Source organism: Microtus pennsylvanicus, chromosome 1 (assembly GCF_037038515.1).
Source record: "Microtus pennsylvanicus isolate mMicPen1 chromosome 1, mMicPen1.hap1, whole genome shotgun sequence".
Taxonomy (NCBI): Eukaryota; Metazoa; Chordata; class Mammalia; order Rodentia; family Cricetidae; genus Microtus; species Microtus pennsylvanicus.
Genome location: NC_134579.1, coordinates 155,912,728 through 155,933,734, shown reverse-complemented (window position 1 = coordinate 155,933,734; position 21,007 = coordinate 155,912,728). Strand labels below are relative to the sequence as shown.

The window sequence follows — 21,007 nt, the reverse complement described above, 5'->3', positions numbered from 1 at the left end:
CCCACCCTCCACTTTAGTCCATCACTTGGGCCTTGGCCCCGCCCACATTCCCTTACCAGCTGGTTCTCGGCCCTCATCACGCCATCTCGTCATTGAAACCCTCACCAGCCTGACCACCTTTCTCCTGCCCTGCTGAAGTTCTGGACTCTGGACTCCACCCGTACTCACCGACCTCCCCTTACATTTTCGTCTCAGTCCGTCTATACCCTCTAGTACGACCCTCGACAACGTCAATCACTCTGTCTGATCCCGCCTACTTTCCCAGAGCTGGCTTGCAAGCACTTCCGCCGCGGCCCGGAAGCAGTTCATCGCAGGTCAAATGCTGTAGTCCGGTGAGTTTGCCCAGAGCCTTTAGAATGGTTGCCTGCCTAGGAGCTGCGTGGAGAACCTTTACCCATGCCCGGGAACCGTATTTTGTGCGCCCAGCTCAACTCGCGTGACGCGGAGAGCCGCGAGACTGAGGAAGTAGGGACGTGGGAGAGAGATGGCTGCAGAGCGAGGCGAGGGCTGCCCAGACAAGAAGCACCCAGAAAGGATCAGGGACACGGATTCAGACGCTTCTGCGGCTGGGGAGGAGACTTGACTGTCGTTGGTGCGGGAAGAGCCAGGCGATGAGGGGACTAGAGAGGGGTGAAGCTGCAGGTGACAGTGGACCTAGTTGCGGCGGGATAACTGGCCCGTCGGAGGGAATACAGAAAGCAGGGTCTGGAGTACAGAAAGCAACGAGAGGTGAGGGGACACGAGCTGAGCTGCCATTGTGTGGAGGGTGGCTGGAGAGAAAGAAAAGCTGGTGGAAGGTTTCAAGGAGATAGTGCAGAATGAGGGCGGGAGAGGCTAGATAAGGGAGGAGTTGATGGGTTAATAGGGTTATTGTTATTGAGCTTGCCTTTTTGTTGAAAAAGCTTTGCTTAAATGTTGGTGGTGAGAAAGAGAATTGCAAAATGTGTATCTGCCGGGCACGTATTGTGCAGGGCATGTTGGCACACACCAGTAATGTCAGCGTGTGGAAGCAAAGCTGGGGTAGGAATATGGACAGTTTAAGGCAGCCTGGAAAAGATAACTTAAGGCACTTTCCAAGTGAGTAAATAATGTTGAGGTTTGAGGATACTGCCCCCGTTTAGACCTTCTTCAGCCAGAACAGTGATGTGACTCCTTTCGACAAGGTCACGCTTTGGTTTCACAGGTGTGGTATGGAGGAGTGGTGGGATGTTTTCCTCTTTTCTGAAAGTGTCAACTTTCTTGTTGTCTCTTCTGCAGTAGTTTATTGTCCCTACAGCCCCTTGCTGCAGTGGGCTAAAAAGGTCCATCTTTCTGCATGGTGAATTCCTCCCAGTGACTCTGGCTGTGGTACAGGAAGTGGGTGCCTTGCTTAGCTGGTTTGAATGTCCCTGTAATCCCAGCTCGCAGGAGACTCAGGCAGGAGGATGATGAGTTCAAGTCCAGTCTGGGCTGTATATTGTGCCCTCATCTCCAAAAGGGAAGGGAAGTGGCTGTGATTATCTGGAACATTATATTTTACTATTTTTGAGAGAAGGTTTTGCTAGTTCTACTAGTTCCATAAGGCCTGAAAATCACTAGCCTGACTGGCCTTGAGTTCACAATCCTCAGCCTTTAGTGCTAGCATTGTATATGTATTATATGTATGCAGGCCCATTCTCTTTTAATATTATTCAGAAAATTAGGGTTTTATTATCTCTTTTAATATTATTCAGAAAATTAGGGTTTTATTAGTGAAAGCACTTCACAAACCTTTGCTATCTTAATTGTGTGCTTTTGGTATTCAGGACTGACTTCTGAATACTCAAGTTACTCAAGGAAGAAACTGGGAGGAGGAGAATGAAGAAACAGAAAGAACCAGTAATGTCTGCCATGAAGGTAAAGTGAGCCATTGTCGTCATCCCCCCCACACACACCACATTTTTTTCTGCTCTCCCTGAAGTGTTAGGCATGGAAGCTGCTGTCCTGCACTAAGTGTAGCGCAGACATTTCACTTGCTCTTCCTCGTGTTTTTCCTTAGCCTTTGTTGTGTTCACTAGATTTCATCTCACAATAATCCTGTGATATAGAACATGGAAGAAACTTCTATTGAATATGTTCTAGAAGCAGCCCCTGTGCTAAGGATTGCCTAGTAAGGATTGACCAGGTGGGCTATCTAAGTGGACTGTTAGCTCTCTAGATGTAGGAAAAAGACACTGTACTTTGAAATCACATGTTGACATGCACACACAGATACTTCTTCAATTATGGGGATAAGGGGACCTTCATGTGAAACCGCATTCTTCATAGCCCAGTATACTGCAGGATATAATGTCAGTGGTCATTGTTTCCAAAAGAACATCTCAACAACTAAAATTGGAATAAGGGTTAGAGGGTGTTGTATTTCACCATTAAGATATTAGGGTTTTTTTCCCCCCTTGTTTTCAGAGAGAGTAAGATTATCTTTTTGTGTAGCTAAGGCTGCTTCCTCAGTGCATTCTGGGCTATCATCATCTCTCTGTGTATGTGGAGTATGTACTTGTTCATGTGAGTGTATTCTCATACGTTGTAGGCATGTTTGAAGGCCAGAAGTCAAATCAGTCATCTTTCTGAGCGGCTTGCTACTCTTATTTTGATACAGCATGTCTTATAGGATCTGGAGATCATTAATTGGTTAAGCTGGCTGGGCACTAAGCACCATGGATTTGTCTCTCCACTAGTACAGTATGGAGTTTGCAGATGCTCTCAGCTTTTACATGATGCTGGGGATACAAGCTCAGGTCCACTTGCTTTCCAGGCAAGCACTTTACTGCCTGAGCTGTCAGTATGAACCAGCCTGAGTGCTCAACAAAGGGGGCTCTGTGAACATTCTCAGAACTTCTATCCTGTAGCCCCTGCTGTTCCTATGTGACTCTTCTGAATCTCACATTTCTGATAAAAGTAATTCTATTTTTCAGTCTTGGGAGCATATTTCCTTGTAATAAAAAACACAATAATATTTTCCTCCTATTAATTAGTATTGGATATTCAAAAGTAAAAATGTAAATGTGTATCCTAAACAGACTCTTTTATCATAAATTTGGAAGCAGTCCTGAATTTTAGCAAGTGAATTGAAGCATTCTTTTCCTTGCCTATTACTGTTTCTTAGACACCAGGAAACCACAGCTGCAGTTCTTTCAGGAATTTAAAAGATTTTTTAGGGTACTTTATTTTGTAAGTATTCCCATTAGGAAAGTAGAGTAGCTTCTCTGTCTCTCTGTCTCTGTCTCTCTCTCTGTCTCTGTCTCTCTCTGTCTCTGTCTCTGTCTCTCTCTGTCTGTCTGTCTGTCTGTCTCTCTCTCTCTCTCTCTCTCTCTCTCTCTCTCTCACACACACACACACACACACACACACACACATTTTCTTTTGTCTCCTATTTTTCTTTTTGATTTTCCAAGACAGGGATTCTCTATATAGCCCTGGCTGTCCTGAACTTGCTTTTTTGGAGGCTGGCCTCAAACTCACAGAGATCTACCAGCCTCTGTATCCTAAGTCCTGGGAGTAAAGGTGTGTGCCATCACTGCCTGACATACTCTTTTCTTTTGTGACAGTCTTTCACTCTGTTTTCTGGAACTCTATATAGTTCAGACTGGCCTTGACCCCATAGTAAAATCTGTAGCTTCAACCTCCAGAGGCTTGGTTTTACAAAAGTAAGTTACCATTTCCAGTGCTTTTTTACAGTCTTGTGGGAACATTCTATAAATGAATGTACATAGTTCTCACATAGTGTTCAGTGAACACATCTTGATTGGGTTCTTGATAAGTGCTACAAATTACCCCTCTAGGCTTGGTATTAGAATTATACCCTTCTAAGTGGTTCCTGTATTTTCACACCATCTCAGGTTTCATTGCTAAAATCCAAAAGTTTTTTGGATTTTTCGTGATCTACATATTGTTGATAAATTTGTGTATAAAGTAGAGTGTTTTTTGTTGGATTGCATGTTTTATGAGACTGTGATGAGGAAACATAGTCCTCTTGATTACCTGGTTCTGTGTTGTAACCACATCAATGTTTTAATTTTAGTAAATCTACTTCTGCTGTTCTCTTCACCACCTTCTTTTCCTCTCACTGAGTGGTAATGATTGCTGCATGCCTGGCTAGTCACCTCTCTGCTTTCTATCCTCTGGAGAAAATGGTGGTCATGATAGTTTTAATGTTTGGGTTTATTTAATATCATGTTTTGTTTTCCTACATATTTTTACTGCTGACTAGTGAACACAGGTTTGAGCTGTACCTTCAACTTTTTTTTGCTTATAAAATGATTTTTTGGGGGGGGGGGGGCACTAGAGAAATAGAGATGACTCAGCAGGTAAAAGATCTAGCTGCTTGGCCGGGCGGTGGTGGCGCACGCCTTTAATCCCAGCACTTGGGAGGCAGAGGCAGGCGGATCTCTGTGAGTTCGAGACCAGCCTGGTCTACAAGAGCTAGTTCCAGGACAGGCTCCAAAACCACAGAGAAACCCTGTCTCGAAAAACCAAAAAAAAAAAAAAAAAAAAAGATCTAGCTGCTTCTCCAGAGGAGATGTGTTGTATTCTTAGCATCTACATGGAGGCTCATCACCATTTGTAACTTCAGTTTCAGAGAACCTAACACCCTCCTCTGGCCTATCTTACCCAGACATACATCTTAGCAAACATTTAAACATACAAAGTAATAAGCCCACTCTAGCCCTGCACTCAATATGCAGTACAGTCCGGCCTTGAATTCATAGAAGTCCTTGCACCCCAGCCTTTAAAGTGCTGGGATAATAAGCCTGTGTCATGGCACTGAGCTGACTTCTTAAGGCCCCATGATGTCATCTCAGAAGACACTGCATGAATTAGCTCAGCTAGAAACTGAACTGGGTGTGTCAAACATCTTATCTACCACTTGAGTTGAGGTGAGCCTGTGGGTTTTTCTTTTTCTTTTATCAAATAAGTACCAAGTGGTAGTTAGGGGAATTGGGCAAAAGGGGGTGAAAAAAGGTTTCGGAGGACACAGTGAACATTTATCAGAATGGGCAGTGAATGAAAGGAGCAGACCTTGTGTTGGCTTTTGTTTATTTTTGTATTGTCTACAAACATGAGAAATGCTCTGTGATGTGATACCATAATATCTCATTACAAAGCAGAATAACATTAGGGACATACTGTGTTGTTCTGATGCATCTTAATTTAGGAACATAGCAGAAACTAGGGTAGGTCTTGTACACTCATTAATTAGAAAGTTTAGGGTAGCCCACATGTGTGGCGTTTTTCTTACATACCAGTCAAGTAGTTCTGCAGTATACTGCAGCCCAGTGTCAGCTAATTCAGTTGCATTCTGACACTAATCAGCTGGAGGACCCAGTTTCACAGAATGTGCTCAGCAAAGATCTATACAGCTTCCTCCTCAGTTTTATGGTTCATTTCTTAGGGCCACTTACAAAACCAAGGAAACCCTTTACCTTTTCCGATTTATTATAAAGAACATTCCAAAGACTCTAGATGACAGGTTGTTCAGAGAAGACACAAAAAGCGATGTACATGAGATGGGCTGTGACTTTCACTCCCTCCTTGGGTAAGCCACTCTTTAGTGCTTTCCCCATAGCAGAATGTAGGGTAAAAGCTTTAAACTGACTTGAGGTTTTATGAAGATTCCATTATTCACATATTACTTAATTCCTTTGGTCATTGGTATTCACACATGCCTTCAGCTCCAATCCTCTCCATGGAGGATGGGGACTAAGACCTGAAGTTCGAACCTATTCCTGCCTTGGTCGTCTTGGGCCCTGTAAATTGTCCTGTAACTTGGGACTTCATTTTACCTTTTATCATAATCATAGAAAACAAATCCATTCTTATCACTCTGGAGATGCCAGGTGAACTGTATGTCTGAGAACTAGACAAAAACATATGTTACAGGAAGGCTGTTTGTTTGTTCCCTGGCCACCCAGACTCCTGAAAATAACCACAGAGAAACTGTATTAATTAAATCACTGCTTGGCCCATTTGCTCTAGCTTCTTATTGGCTAACTCTTACATCTTAATTTAACCCATTTCTATTAATCTGTGTATTGTCACATGGCTGTGGCTTTCTGGATAAAGTTCTGTCCAGCCAGGGCTACATGGCTTCTCACTGATTCCACCTTCTTTCTCCTATCATTCAGCTTAGTTTTCCTCACCTCTCTCTATTTTACCCTGTCAGACCAAAGCAGTTTCTTTATTCATTAACCAATAAAAGCAACACATATATAGGAGGACTTCCCACATCAGATATATAGTTTGTAATCTCACAGAGTGGAGGTGGTTTGGTCTTATCAACTCAGTCTTTCTGTTTTTTCCCCTTTTCTTGTCTTTTTGTAAAGATCCTAAATGTCCACATAGTGAAACGTGTTTGTTTCCTTTTAGGGGAAGTTGACTTTCAGTGATGTGGCCATAGAGTTCTCTCAGGAGGAGTGGGAATGCTTGAACCCTGCACAGAGGGCTTTGCACAGGGATGTCATGTTGGAGAACTACAGCAACCTGGTCTCCCTCGGTAAGGATGACTTCTTTCAAGAGTTGGGAATCTTTGCCATGTAACCTTGCAGTTTTCTTTCCATGCCTTTGGGGGAACCATGTGGCCTCTTCCTTTCTTCCTCCCACTGTTCTCTCTTCCTCAGCATTGGGAATAGAACCTAAGACTTTTCACCAACAAGCACTGGGTGTTATTTCTGGCCCTTCTGGTAGATTTTGTTTTTGTTTTGATCTCTTGAGTTATATAATTTAGAAGCCTTGACCTTAAGAGTTTTGTTTTTGTTTTTTGGGTTTGTTTTTTTTTTTTGCCTCACATTCCCTAGTGCTGTAATTACTGGCATGTGTCACTACACATGACTCATGTCACCTAGATTTGTGTTTAAAGTATCCAATGTTGAGTGTTCTGTGTTGCGTGGGGCGTTCAAAGAAGGAGAGTCACGTGAAGATGTAAATTTTAGGCCCACTGGCAACGGGGAGAAACAGTTTGTGACCTGAACTTTGAACCTATGTTCAGAAGCGTATTTATTGACAGTACACAAAAGTTGTATTAGGAGTACCAAAGCCCCTTTGGTCTATATGCTTTCTGGACGAAATCATCACATTCCCAAAACCTTTACTTCTTATTTTGTACTGCTTGCAGTACCTAATAGTGCAAGATCTCCAGGTGTGTCTGGATAGTCCTGTAGCCAAAATCATACAACAGAAAATAAATCTACAAATCATAGAAAGCAGTCACTCTTCTCTACTGTGGTTTCTTTATGGTTTGGTACCTTCAACTAACACTAATACATTCTACTGTACAGCTATTATATTTTATGTTTACCCTAGATACAAATGACTGTATTAGAGTCCCACTACATCCAATTCTTTGCTTTCTTTCCCTGAACTTTTGATTCAATCATTTTGATACATAACTAGATATCTGTCCATTAAACTCCCAGAAGGAGGCTGTCAGTAATGATTTTGTATTTTTCTAGATTTATATGAAGCTTGCTCTCTCCCCACATTAGCATAGGACAGATATTCTATAAAAACCTCACTACATGGTATTACTGTCTTTTTATAAACAGGAGTCACACTTCCTAATCTGAATATTAGGTCTATGTTGGAAGAAGAGAAAGGGTCCTGGATCGTGGAGAGTAAGGCAGTAATAACCAGAAAACCAAATGGACAAGAATATGTGAGGACAGGTAAGCTCTCAGAGGGTAGAGTGGAAGCTGCACCGCTGTGCGTTGGCAAGTCAGGGTTTCTATGGGAAACATAAGTCTGTCACTATCCTTTACAGGTAGAGAACTTTAGCCTTTAACTCTCTCGTGGTGTCCTGGTAGCTTTGTTTGTTTTTAATCTTTTTTCTTCTTTGTGTATTTGAGGTAGTGTCTCACTCTTCATTTCAGACTGATCTGAAACTCACTGTGTAGCTCTTGGTAAGCATCCTGTCTCAGCCTTCCAAGTGCTAGGATTAGATGCATGAGCTACCATTGATGGCCATTTGATTAAATTTTGACAGAGGTGCTATACAAGGTTCATGGTGAAATGTTTAACTCTCTTTGACAATGTGAAATGGAACATTCTGTGTGGGAGGAGGATGGGTAGCAATGTTATATCTGCAGACCAGGCTAGCATGGAACGCTCAGTTCTCCTGCTTTAGCCTGACAATTGATATAATTATGTATGTGGGCCTCCATGCTTCCCTGACGTAGAACTTTGAAGAGGTGAATCTAATTAGGAAATAGGTAACTGGATGAGCCACCCTGAGAGGGATTAATGTTGAACATAATGATGTATTAGTAAGGCTAAGCTGGGCCTGGTGGTAAATGACTTTAATCCCAGCACTTGAGAAGCAGAGGCAGGGGGATCTTTATGAGTTTGAGACAAAGCTGATGTACATAATTGAGTTCCAATTATGTAGTGAGAGTCTGTCTCAATAGAAATAAAACTTAAAAACTGAAATAATTAGGCTCACACAAAACAACACATAATGGTTTCCTACTTGGTTCATTTTGTCCAGTAAAATGTTCTCTGGGATGATAAATGTTATCATATTTAGAACTTCATTTCCCTGGACAAATAAAACTCATCACACACACACACACACACACACACACACACAGAGGCAACTATTTATGTACACACAGGTAAATTAAATAATTTTGCTACTAAAAATAACACCAAGAACAGCGCAGGCATCACTCAAAAGCTGAGTTGCCAGATGATATAATAACAACATCTGTCTTTTGCCTCTGTCTCAGAATGTTTCCTCTTCCATACTTATTGTCACCATTGTGAAACCTACCATGACTAACTGAGAAGAACCAAATGAAACAGGCTTTTGTTACTTTGCATTAGGTATTTTCCTCTGAGTGTAGACAAGTAATTTGCATACCATATATCCAAAAGTGAATTAATAGCCAAAGTGTAAAACCTGAAGTAAGCCAGCATGAAAACAGCCGGGTGTGTGTGTGTGTGTGTGTGTGTGTGTGTGTGTGTGTTAGGCAAGAGGTGGTGCTTACACCTAGGGCCTAGCTAAGCTAGAACCATACCAGGCTCCCACCCCATTAGAAATGTTGTATTCTTTTCATTTTACTTTTTATGTATTCTTTTTTTGAGATGAACATTGCACAGGCCACTTAGACTCCTCAGATGGATTAGAGGTACACATCACGATGCCTAACTTTAATACATATTTACTGAAGAGAAATGATACATGAAATGAAGTTCAGCATTACTATTGTGCAGAAATGCCAATTTTTACCAAAGTGAATGTCACCTTCACTTGGAAAGATAGCTATTGTGGAAAAGGTGAGCCTTGATCTGGATGTGGTAGAAAGGGAATTTGGGTTCTCTGTTGTTGGGAATCTAGATTGGGATTCATTAATAAGAACTAATTACAGACAAATCAGAAAAAGTAAATAGAACTACTGTATAATCAATAGGGCAGCTCAACTTGTGAGTGTAGATACTGAAGACTAATGATGACATGTACATGGCATGGCTATATTGTTCTTGTGACTTATGTTTGTGACATTATTGCTAGTTGCCAAGTTAAGTAATAGACCATGTGTTCATAACCAATGCATCTATGTGTAGTCAGAGGCTGCTCTTTTGTTTCCTGGCTGCCTAGACCCAAAATAACCACACAGAAACTATATTATTTAAAACACTGCTCAGCTTGTTAGTGTATTCATGTTTATAGCTAGCTCTTACATCTCAAATGAACTCATTTCTATTATTTTAAATTTTACCATGTGGTTTGTGGTTTACCAGTAAAGTTCTGGGGTCACATCTGTCTCCTTCAGTGGCTACATGGTGTGTCACTCCACCTACTTTCTCTCTATATCTCTTTCAGCCTGGCTTTACTCTGTTAAGCCATTGGCTGAAAGCAGCTTCTTCATTAACCGATGGCAATAAAACATATGCACAGCATACATCACCTTCCAAATCACCTCCCTTTTCTATCTAAATAAAATGGAAGGTTTTAACTTTAACATAGCAAGAGTACATATGACAAAACAGGTATCAAGCAATAATTATAGTTACAATATTTATATCTACTTGATCTTTTATCATAACTAAGGAAAACTATAATTATAACTATTCTTCAACTCCATCAAAGACCCCAACAAGAATATCATATTGCCTAAGTTAACAGGAAGTGCATTGTAAGCAACTTCCAGAACTCTAAAATTGACAGAGACATCTTGCTGCCTAGTCTCCTAAAGTTCTTCTGTAACATTGCAGGCACTCATTTTCAGCCTACAGGCCCATAGTATCTGGCATAGTTTTCCATGAAGCAGGAAATTTCAAAGACAGTTCCACCTACATTGGCAGTTTGTCAGTCACTTTCTTCTCTGTCCTGCAGAATGTCTGGCAGACTTTTTCATGAAGCAGGAACATCTTCTTTAAGCAGCTTCAGTACTCATTTCTGTCAAATAGTTCAGGCAAGAACAGTTTCTTCCCCAAATGGCTAACAAACTCCACAAGGAGCCTCTTCGATGCCCATCATCCTCTTGAAGTAGATTGGTGATGCCAGGAGCACATGTGTCTCATTGTTGAGAAAAGTCCTAAGTTCTTAAAACATTCTAAATGCCAAAACCTGTAGGTCTTTGAAAGGTTTGAAGGTTATCTGTCTAACTGAAATATAATTTATATATTTAGAAAATCTAACATGACTACAAGCTTGACTATAATAGATGACTATGTATTAACCTGTATATAGAATTTTTAGGAAACTGCAGCAGAGACATTCTAAAATGCTGGGTCACCTGAGATGTTTGTCTTTATTGTTATCTGATCCCTTTATTTTCTGAAAACACAAACTTTATGTAACATATGTATCTGCATTAAAACAAATATAGAATGGTGTGTACAGGTCAGCTAAAGGTGGTTTTTGTTCTATGTTTTAGCAGGTATAAAGGATCTGTTAACTTTATAAGTCTCTGGATTATATAAACAAACCTCTATCCATGCCATTTATAAAGATGATATGGAATAATAAATCATGAGGCCTCTTTAGCAAACAATATTTATCATGTTTCATCCAGTCTCAGAGCTATTCCCATGTGGAGGTATCAGCATGTACATCATCTGTTTTTTAGATTTTCTTGTTTTTTGTTTGCTTGTTTTTTTTTTTCATTTCTATAACCAAGACTTTTAGGAGCGTTCTCCCAAACAAATCTGATCTTCATTAATTTTGAAGCAATTTATAGCTGTTTGCTTTCTGTAGAGTCATAGGCATAACATCTTCCCCAACACATCAGATTTCCTACCTTACATTATGAAGTTAAGACATTCTTAAAATACTTAACTTAGCTTTTTTTTTTTTCCTCCAATCGACTGTCTTTCAGGAGCATTTGTGTTTTGCTCATCAGCATTCAAAAATTTTAAAGTCATCAAAGCAACATATAAGATCCAGCCCTATGTATTTCCCATCCTTACATTGCTTTTTAAAAATTACTTTACTCTACTTTATTATTTTTAAACTATTTATTGATTGATTGATTTTTGTTATGACTTTCCATACCCATTTTTTTCTTTCTATAGCATCTAAGCATACATTCAGGCACACTGTATGTTGTGACCTGTTCAGAGGCTTTCTTGACTCAAATCTGAGTTTATGCATGTCTGTACCCTTCTCTGTCCACATGAACCAAACCTTTACTCTCTAGGGTGAGCACATGGCTTGGCGACTGGCTCTGCCTCCTTTGGCCTAATGATCCCAGCTCTGGAAAGTTGCTGAGATCAAGATGCAGTAGGTGTTTTTACCTAGCATACCAGCTGTTCAAGTGCTCTGATGTACAGCAGAATCTTTTAAAGAATCTGTGATTCTGTATGCTGTAAGAAAAGTGCCTACCCGAAAGAACATGGTCACCAGAAAGTCACACTTGGGACTTTTTGTTCCAACTTTCTCAGGCCCTATGTAGATTTATGTGCTGAATGTTGGGTGCTAAATGTAGCAAGTTTTCTTGTCTAGCTATCTTCTGATTACCAGCCTGCAAATAATGATTTGGAGACTTATCATTAATTATGAAAGATGCGCCTTATTTTATGCTTTTTCCCAATTAGCTCTTATAACTTAACTTATTTCTATTAATATACGTTATATCATGTTGCTCAGTTTCTTTGCTCAGTACCATATGTCTGACTTTTTCAGTGTCTCACTGGCATTTCCCCCCTTTCTTCCCAGAGTTCCTTCTCTCTCCCCAGGAGTCCCACTTATTCTCTCCTGCCTAACTATTGGCCATTCTACTTTTTATTAATCCAAATCACAGTGACACCTATCCTCACAGTGTAAACAAATATTCCATAACATGACATATTACTTATCTAAATTAGTGAGAGACAGCAAACATTCCATTCATGTTTGCATTGGATCATGCCCACCTTTTTTTTTACTCTACTTTTTCTCTTTCCCCTTCCCTGATAGAATCTCTTCTACTTTATAATTTTTTTGAATCAGCCTTTTTAGAAAAATTTCCACATGTAAGACAAAATATGCTACATTTGTCTTTGTATTTAATTTGTTTTTGCTTAATGCAGTGCTCTCCAGTTCTGTCAGTTTTTCTAATGAATGACAGGATTCCATGTATTCTTTATCATTGAATAATTCTGTAATGCCTATGTTTATGAATCAATCTGTTGATGAACTTGAGGGCTGATTCCATGTCTTGGGTATTGTGAGCCTTAGTTTCATAATCATGGCTATGCAGTTATATTTTCTATATAATGACTTTGTTTCATACATAAAAACACAGGAGGTAAATGACAATGTTATGTTTCTTTTTTTTGTACTACTGTAATAGAAAGTCCTGTTTATTCTTAATATGAAAGTGTTTACCATTTTACAACGTGGTATTTTATTTTTAATATTTGTCATTTTTAATTAAATGTGTGTGTGTGTGTGTGTGTGTGTGTGTGTGTGTGTGTGTGTGCGTGCACAGGAGTTCAGGTGCCTGCAGAGTTCAGACATAATTGTTGGATCCCCTGGAGCTGGCATTATAGGTGGTTGAGAGTTGTCCAATGTAGGTCTTGGTTACCCATCTCAGCTCTTGTACAAGAGTAGTGCATACTCATAAGCACGAACAGTGCTTTAGATCTTCAGATCCTATAATTATCAATTTATGAACTTATGTAGTCATAAGTTTGCCTGCTTGCTTTATCATGAAATCCAAAAATTGCTTTATAATATTTACTAGGACCTATAAGTGATTGTTTTTTGTATGTGCTGTGCAGTATAAATGACATGCACTGCTTGTTAATGTTAAAAAATGCCCATCATTAGTGGGTCTAGGTAGGTTTATGAGAGATGATTGCATTGTTTTTGCTGGTACTGTTTCTGTCAATTTTTCTTCTAGCTATCATTTTGCAATTCAAAATTGCCACCTACTTATATAAATTTAACTATTATTACCTTCCATTTTAATTTATTTTGGTGCTTTAGTGTGTATTTCTACAGAATAAGCTGTTAATATCTACTTTCCTCCCCTCAATTATAGTATAGCCATATACTTTTTGGCAGTTAGTATACATCTTTATATAATGGAAAAATATTCTTTTCCTGATTTATGCTACTTTACTCAATATGAAGAATTTGGTCATGGGTTATTTGAAACAATCACTTTTTCCTGATGATTTAAATTACATATAAATTAATTACATTAATTATGGGATCAGTCATTTATAATGCTTACATTATTTTTTATGGTTCTAAAAATTGATAAGTTAACTCAGTAAATCTTACTTTGCTGGAACTTTTTTTCAGAGTGGAATATCTGTCTTAATTAATGAAAAATCTGTTATGTCTTCTAGTCAACTCTCTTGAACATATAATTAAAGATTTACCACCAAAAGAGAGCGGCAATTCAGGGGAAATAGACCAGACAGTGGTGTCAGAAAGATATAAAAGCAGTGGCACTGAAGACTGTTCCTTCAGAGGACTCCAGAAGAACGTACAGGATTTTGAGAGGAAAGACAGTGAAAGGAGTTATAAATTCACCCATAGAAGACATCAAGATTGTAGAAAGAATACAGGGAAATGCCTTAGGAACTTACTTGAAATGCAGCCATTTCCATCTACAGAGAATATTGATGATGATGAACTTCAGTCTATTACCAGTGGCTTTTCAATTTCATCATCTGAACAGATTTCGTCTATTGGTGTCAAAGCTCACATTGTTCATGAATATGAATATGATGTTTATTGTTCACTACTTATGAAAAGATGCAAAGCACACATTAAGGAAAAACCTTATCAATGTAATGAGTGTGGCAAGGTCTTCAGTTATGCTTCTTCTCTGGCACATCATCGGCAAATTCATTCTGGAGAGAAACTTTACAAATGTGTCCAATGTGGTAAGGCTTTTTTTCGACGTTCTTACCTTTTGGTACATGAGAGGCATCATACTGGAGTAAAACCTTACAAATGTAATGAATGTGGCAAGGTCTTCACACAGAATTCACACCTTACAAGTCATCGGAGAATTCATACTGGTGAGAAACCATACAAGTGTAAAGAATGTGGCAAAGCCTTTAGTGTTCGTTCAAACCTAACTAATCATCAGGTAATTCATACTGGTGAAAAACCTTATAAATGTAACGAGTGTGGCAAGGTTTTCAGTCAGACTTCAAGCCTTTCAATTCATCGGAGAACTCACACTGGGGAGAAACCTTACAGGTGCAATGAGTGTGGGAAAGCCTTTAATTCACATTCAAACCTAAATACCCATCAGATAATCCATACTGGAGAAAAACCCTACAAATGTTCAGAGTGTGGCAAGGTCTTTACTCAGAATTCACACCTTGCAAATCATTGGCGAATACATACTGGAGAAAAACCTTACAAGTGTAATGAGTGTGGCAAGGCTTTTAGTGTGTATTCCAGCCTCACTACCCATCAAGCAATCCATAGTGGAGAAAAACCTTACAAGTGTGATGAGTGTGGCAAGGTTTTCACGCAAAATTCACATCTTGCAAGTCATCGTGGAGTCCACAGTGGGGAGAAACCTTACAAATGTGAAGAATGTGGCAAAGTCTTCAGTCAGACTTCAAACCTCGCAAGGCATTGGAGGGTTCATACTGGGGAGAAACCTTACAAATGCAATGAATGTGGCAAAGCTTTTAGTGTGCGTTCAAGCCTAACTTCCCATCAGGTAATCCATACTGGAGAAAAACCTTACAAATGTAATGAATGTGGCAAGGTCTTTAGTCAGACTTCAAGCCTTGCAATTCATCAGAGAATTCACACTGGAGAGAAACCTTACAGGTGCAATGAGTGTGGGAAAGCCTTTAATTCACATTCAAACCTAAATACCCATCAAGTAATCCATACTGGACAAAAACCCTATAAATGTCTGGAATGTGGCAAGGTCTTTACTCAAAATTCACACCTGGCAAATCATCGCAGAACCCACACAGGAGAGAAACCTTACAAGTGTAATGAGTGTGGCAAAGCCTTCAGTGTGTACTCAAGTCTGACTACTCATCAGGCAATCCATACTGGAGAAAAACCTTACAAGTGCAATGAATGTGGTAAAGTCTTCACTCAAAATTCACACCTAGCAAGTCACCGAAGGACTCATACTGGAGAAAAACCTTACAAATGTGATAAGTGCGGTAAAGCCTTTAGTGTACGTTCAAGCTTGACTACCCATCAGGCAATCCATACGGGAGAAAAACCTTACACATGTAGTGTGTGTGGCAAAGTCTTTAGTCGAAGTTCCAACCTTGCAAGTCATCAGAGACTTCATATTGGACAGAAACATAAGTGACTGTAGCAAGGCCTTCAGCCCCAATTCACTTGCACAATATCCAGGAATTCAGTCTTAAGAAAATATTAATTTAAATGATAGAACAACACTCATCAAGAGTTAAAGTACATCACTGGTTATGGTTGTATGCATGCAAACCACACACTTGTCAGACAGTTGTAGGATTTGCCAGAGGAATAAGTCTTCATCTTCCATAGCTAATCTTTGATGTTACAGGCAACAAAATAATTGTTAATTGCAGAACAATTAAAGTTCAGAATAGGCTAAAACTATACACATACACACACACATATATGTTGCAAGACTACATTGATATACCTGGTTGCCTTCCGCATATAAATTAGTCATTGTTTTGTATTTCCCTGCAAAGTCTTCCTTATAATTTATGATTGTCAGCCTCAACTTTGTGATGGTACAGTTCTTGCCCCAGGGCCTTTTTCTTGCACCTTCTGGGAAAAACAGGATGAAAAATCACATTAGTATGAAAGGAGCATGTCTATAATTTCTGAGAATGGCTCCACGTTTTGAATTAACTATTGCTTAACTTATTGTTTTGTTTTAGTTGTGATTGACCCTATGACCAAAGCCAACTTGGGGACTAAAGTGTTTATTTCATCTTATGGATTATAGTTAATTAAGATAAGCCAGAGCAAGGACTTGAGTAGGAACGTGGAGGCAGGAACTAAGGTAGAAAATGGAGAAGGTATGCCTGCTGGTTCACTTTTCGTGGCTTAACTTCCCTTATACAACCTAGCACGGGGTGGTAGTGCCCAAATTGGACCGGGCCTCCCAGAAAATGTTTGTCAGATATGCTCAGAGTCCAGCCTGATGGAGGCAATTTCTTAAAAGTCCCTCTTTCCAGGTAATTCCTGGGTGTCAGGTTGACAAGATCTAAACAGAACATTTATCATCTGAAAGGCATGGGATATTGTAAAACTGCAACGCAAAGTTTTCAAGTTCATTGTGTAATTTGGGGGCTATCTGTGTGAAATCAGCAATTAAATGGGAATGAAATTAGAATATTGAACTTTTTTTTCTTTTTTAGTTTTCTTTTTTTATTTATTAAAAATTTTCCCCTCCTCCCATTTCCCTCCCCCTCCTTCTCCAGTCCTAAGAGCAGTCAGGGTTTCCTGCCCTGTGGGAAGTCCAAGGTCCTCCCCACTCCATCCAGGTCTAGGAAGGTGAGCATCCAAACAGACTAGGCTCCCACAAAGCCAGTACATGCAGTAGGGTCAAAACTCAGTGCCATTTCTTGGAGAAAATCAACAAGATTGACTGAGAAGAATATTGAACTTTTTATGAAATGAGAACAATATACTCATAGGGATGGATTGTCTGGTAAAATACAGACGGCATAGTTAGCATCTACATTGACTGGCAATAGCTTTTGTACAGCAAAGTATAATTTTTCTTACTGTTTAATTTGAAGAAAGAAACTATTAGAATGGAACATTTAACTCAAGGAATCAAAGTGTAGGAGATGGCCATAGAGGTTGTGGAGAAGCACTTGCCCACCATATGTGAGGCCCTCAGCAGCACCAAAAGTAAAAATACACTAAAGTTTTCTTGAGGATATCATTTAACTATTGTTGTTAAGCTTTGCCACTATTTTATTCAAAATATATCCTTGACCTAATTTTTAGTTAAAGCTTTTTACATTCCTGCGAATGTGTTTTTAATTCTTCTGTATAGTCTTTTTCTGTATCAGTACAATGCTCCTCCAAGGAAATGAGAAAATGAAGTAAAGCTCCTCAGGTTGAGGTTTCTATACTTCGTATGATATCAAATGCTATAAAGTTTTAGGGCCCTATAATCATTTTTCATTGAATTTATTCTGTATGCCCAAAGGATACTTGTGTAGATATGATGGACATCAAGAAGATACATTGTGTAGACTACCAAAGCAAAGATAACATGTTTTTGTATATACCTGTTGACTCTTCATAGCTGTGCAGTACTTTTATTGATTGATATAAACTACGCAGTCTTCATTCTGGTTGACTTTCCACATCAATAAAATTTAAAAAACAACAGTACTATTAGAATCATGAATTCAACTATTTAATGACAAAAGTTTGCCTTAAGCACTATTTAGTAAACATGAAGCTAAAATGCATGAAGTAATATGAATAAAATATTCCAGAATTTCTGAAGGGAGATAATTTATTACTCTTCTATTATGCTAGAATACCCCCCCCCAAAAGCAAGTTAGGGGAGAAAAGGTCATTTTATTTTACAGTTTTCAGAGGAGATACAGTCAGTAATGACAAGGAAGGCATGGCAATCAGTAAATGTTACATAACCAGAACAGAAAGTTGGGCCATGCTGTAAGATGTCAAAGGACAATTCCCAGTTACCTCTTTCTCCAGTAAGGTCTACAACCTTCCCAAACAGTATCACCAACTGGGGACCAAATGTTTAGTTACATGAGCCTTTGGGAGACTTTTCCTATTGAACCCTTCATTGACTTCCCTCAGTGTTGCATCCTTTCTTCCCTAAACCAGTATGAACTGGAAAATACTAAGCTCTGCCTCCAACTTTTTATGAAGCTTTCCCTTGGGCCAGTTGCATCAACTTCTGCACACAGAAGCTGGTAAAACACTTTCCTATTTGCTTTGTTGGGGCAAAAGAACCCTAAGGTTTCACCACTCATAAGTTGTGACCTTAGCTGTTGGAGTTTTGCTTATCTTTCTGTGCCACGTGTTTTTCACTATAGACTCATAAGTAGCCAGTAATAATGCCACAAAATATTGTGGTATTTTGAAGACTTTCCCAAAGAAATCAGCCCATTACTTCCTAATGCAATGTCACTCAAATTCTTGTGGTGGGGGGGAGGTGTAGAATTCAGCGGGATCCTTTGCCAGTGCATAACATAAACTGATATTAGAGTCCTTGCTTTCTTATGAAATCTTGTGAGCTATACTTCCACATTTTGCATTTTTCTCAGTATTGCTGTCATCCCTGCTCACACTAAAAGTCCCATTATGTTCTACTTATAGCATTCAGCAGTATTTCCAACCAAAATACACCATGGGACTTTTCTTCCACAGTATACAGGCCTATAAACCACATGGTTGGGTGTTGGGACCTAATGGAGTCCTGGCCTTCCTACTCATCTCCTCTTGGTGACCTTTTTTGCCCTTGTTGTTCTGGGTTTCTGAGAAACTTAAAAGTTCCAAAAAAAAAAAAGTTCCTTACTCAGAGTTGTTTATCAACCCTGCTTCCTGAGTACACATTGCCTTGGCCCTAACCCGAGGATTCAGCGATGAGGTCTTCATCCTGTTGACCCACCTGTCTTTGTTAGGTATAAACCACCTTGGTGATGTACAATAAAAGGGCTTCTGATTCTGCAACATCCAGAGTGCATGCTCCATTAATCCTGACCTCATTAATCCTGACCTGACATCCTTTGCTCAGACTTGGCATCCAGGCTGAGCTGGTGCAGTAGTTGGGATTAACAAAGAACCCAACTTGGTGGTTTGAACAACAATGGCTTTTACAGTCTCATAAATTTGAATGCTTGGTCAGGGAGCGGTCATTATTTGAAAGGATAAGGAATAAATGGGTAGGCTTCGACGTTTCAAAAACCCGAGTAAGGACCCATGGCTTCCTGTTCCTGATGACTGCATATCTTAGTATAGAACTCAGCTACTTTTCCAGTGAAATGTCTGCCTGTATGCTTCCATGGTTCCCCACCATGATGATAATGAACTGAACCTCCAAAACTAGAGACAAGCTCCAAATAAATGCTTTCTTTTTTAAGGTTAGCCATGTTCATGGTGTATATTCATAAAATAGAACTTTGGCTAAAACAGAAGTTATCAGAGATGGGGTATTGCTATTACAGGCCTCATAATGATTTGGGGAATATGAAAGACTGGTACCTTGGACAAGAAAAATGGACATACATTTAACTAGGTCTTAATGTACCATTCTAGTAGGATGATGGAAGGCAGTGCTGAGGGTGATTTGAAATGTGGAAGCTCAACTTCAGAGGGCAAGAATATTAGTAAGTGGCTTGGAGACTGTTCTTGTGATATGTTGACAAATAATATGGCTTCTTTTCTTCCCCACCCTGAAAATCTTCCAGAATCTAAATTGAAGAATTTTGGATTAATGGTTTTGTCAGTGATCATTGACTCTGTCCCGTGGTTAGTAGTCACTTTAATGCAGATCTCTAATGAAAAACAAGCTGACCAAGGAAAACTATGGAATGTACAGTTTGAGGGGAAAAAGGAGCACCAGGAAATGTAATGTAGGAAGTAAGTCCAGTGCTGAAGGAGATGAAAAGTTTTTTTAAAATGATGTTAAATGTAATAAATGAAGTGGTGATCTCAGTGACTCCACCTAGCAAAGCTTTTATCTTGTGCAAAGAAATTAAGGTAAAGCTCAAGGAATGAAGGAAATCATTAACAAAAGAAAGTTGATACACATGTAATTGAATGAGGGGCCCACATTTCCAGCAAGCAGCAGAACTTAGCATCTTTGGCCATGTGGATCTGACTTTATGAGACCAGTTACAAGAAAGGAGCTGTGACACGTCCCTCTGCAGCTAAGAAAAATTGCTGAGGCCATGTGTATTTCAGTGCTTTCCCTCCATAAAGGCCCAGAGATGCTTTGCATGAAGGTGTGAATATGAATCCTTTATTGCTTTGGAGACTTCCCAAAATGGTGGAGATGCCAAAATGTGAGATACTCACCAAGAACTGCTAAAAGCAAGTGAAATAAGTTCCAGAGAGAGAGAGAGAGAGAGAGAGAGAGAGACAGAGAGAGAGAGAGAGAGAGAGAGAGAGAAGTGTGTTGTAGTCAACTGAAAAGTGTTGGATATCTGAAGAGTTCTTTGACATCAGACATGGAAATGCAGAGTTTAGAATTTGCCATTCTAGTTTGAAGTTCTTTGGTCCAGAATTTCCTCACTATGATTCCTTTCCTCCCATTTGAAATGGTGTTGAATATTCAATGCCATTGTATGTGATCCACTTTTTGATTTTGATTTTACAAGGGGTTACATTTAAGAGATTGCTATGAGTCTCAAATAGTGTTGATACTGATGTAGATTATGGGTCTTTAAAAGTTGGATTGAATGCAATTTTGTATTATGATATAGCTACAAGTCTATGGTGCTTGGGAGTGAAGTGGGTGGTTTCAATAAAAATAACCCCCCTAGTCTCATAGATTTTAAGTATTTGGTCTTTAGTTTGTTCCTCTTGACAATGATTAGGAGCTGTGACCTTGTCAGAAGAAGTGTCTCATTG

General features: G+C 39.4%; 1 protein-coding gene across 3 annotated transcripts; it reads left to right on the top strand.

The window, feature by feature from the left end:
- Positions 1-281: 281 nt before the first annotated feature.
- On the top strand, positions 282-20,486 carry LOC142832823 (uncharacterized). 3 transcript variants are annotated; one of them, XM_075943601.1, is made up of 5 exons: positions 282-332; positions 1,785-1,875; positions 6,385-6,511; positions 7,560-7,679; positions 13,795-20,486. In XM_075943601.1, exons 2-5 carry the CDS (start codon positions 1,837-1,839, stop codon positions 15,750-15,752), a joined length of 2,244 nt encoding a protein of 747 aa, XP_075799716.1. In that variant the 5' UTR covers positions 282-332; positions 1,785-1,836; the 3' UTR covers positions 15,753-20,486. The 3 variants fall into 3 exon arrangements, with proteins under 3 accessions (XP_075799716.1, XP_075799706.1, XP_075799697.1); XM_075943591.1 differs by having other exon boundaries at positions 318-729; XM_075943582.1 differs by having other exon boundaries at positions 327-1,183.
- Positions 20,487-21,007: the final 521 nt, after the last annotated feature.

What these genes read in the sequence shown, in the direction of transcription:
- LOC142832823 (XM_075943601.1), top strand. Translation starts at nt 1,837, where the DNA reads ATGAAGAAACAGAAAGAACCAGTAATGTCTGCCATGAAG. An exon ending in CAGTAATGTCTGCCATGAAG is followed by an intron (nt 1,876 to 6,384) that starts GTAAAGTGAGCC and finishes GTTTCCTTTTAG; the next exon opens with GGGAAGTTGACTTTCAGTGA. An exon ending in ACAAGAATATGTGAGGACAG is followed by an intron (nt 7,680 to 13,794) that starts GTAAGCTCTCAG and finishes TATGTCTTCTAG; the next exon opens with TCAACTCTCTTGAACATATA.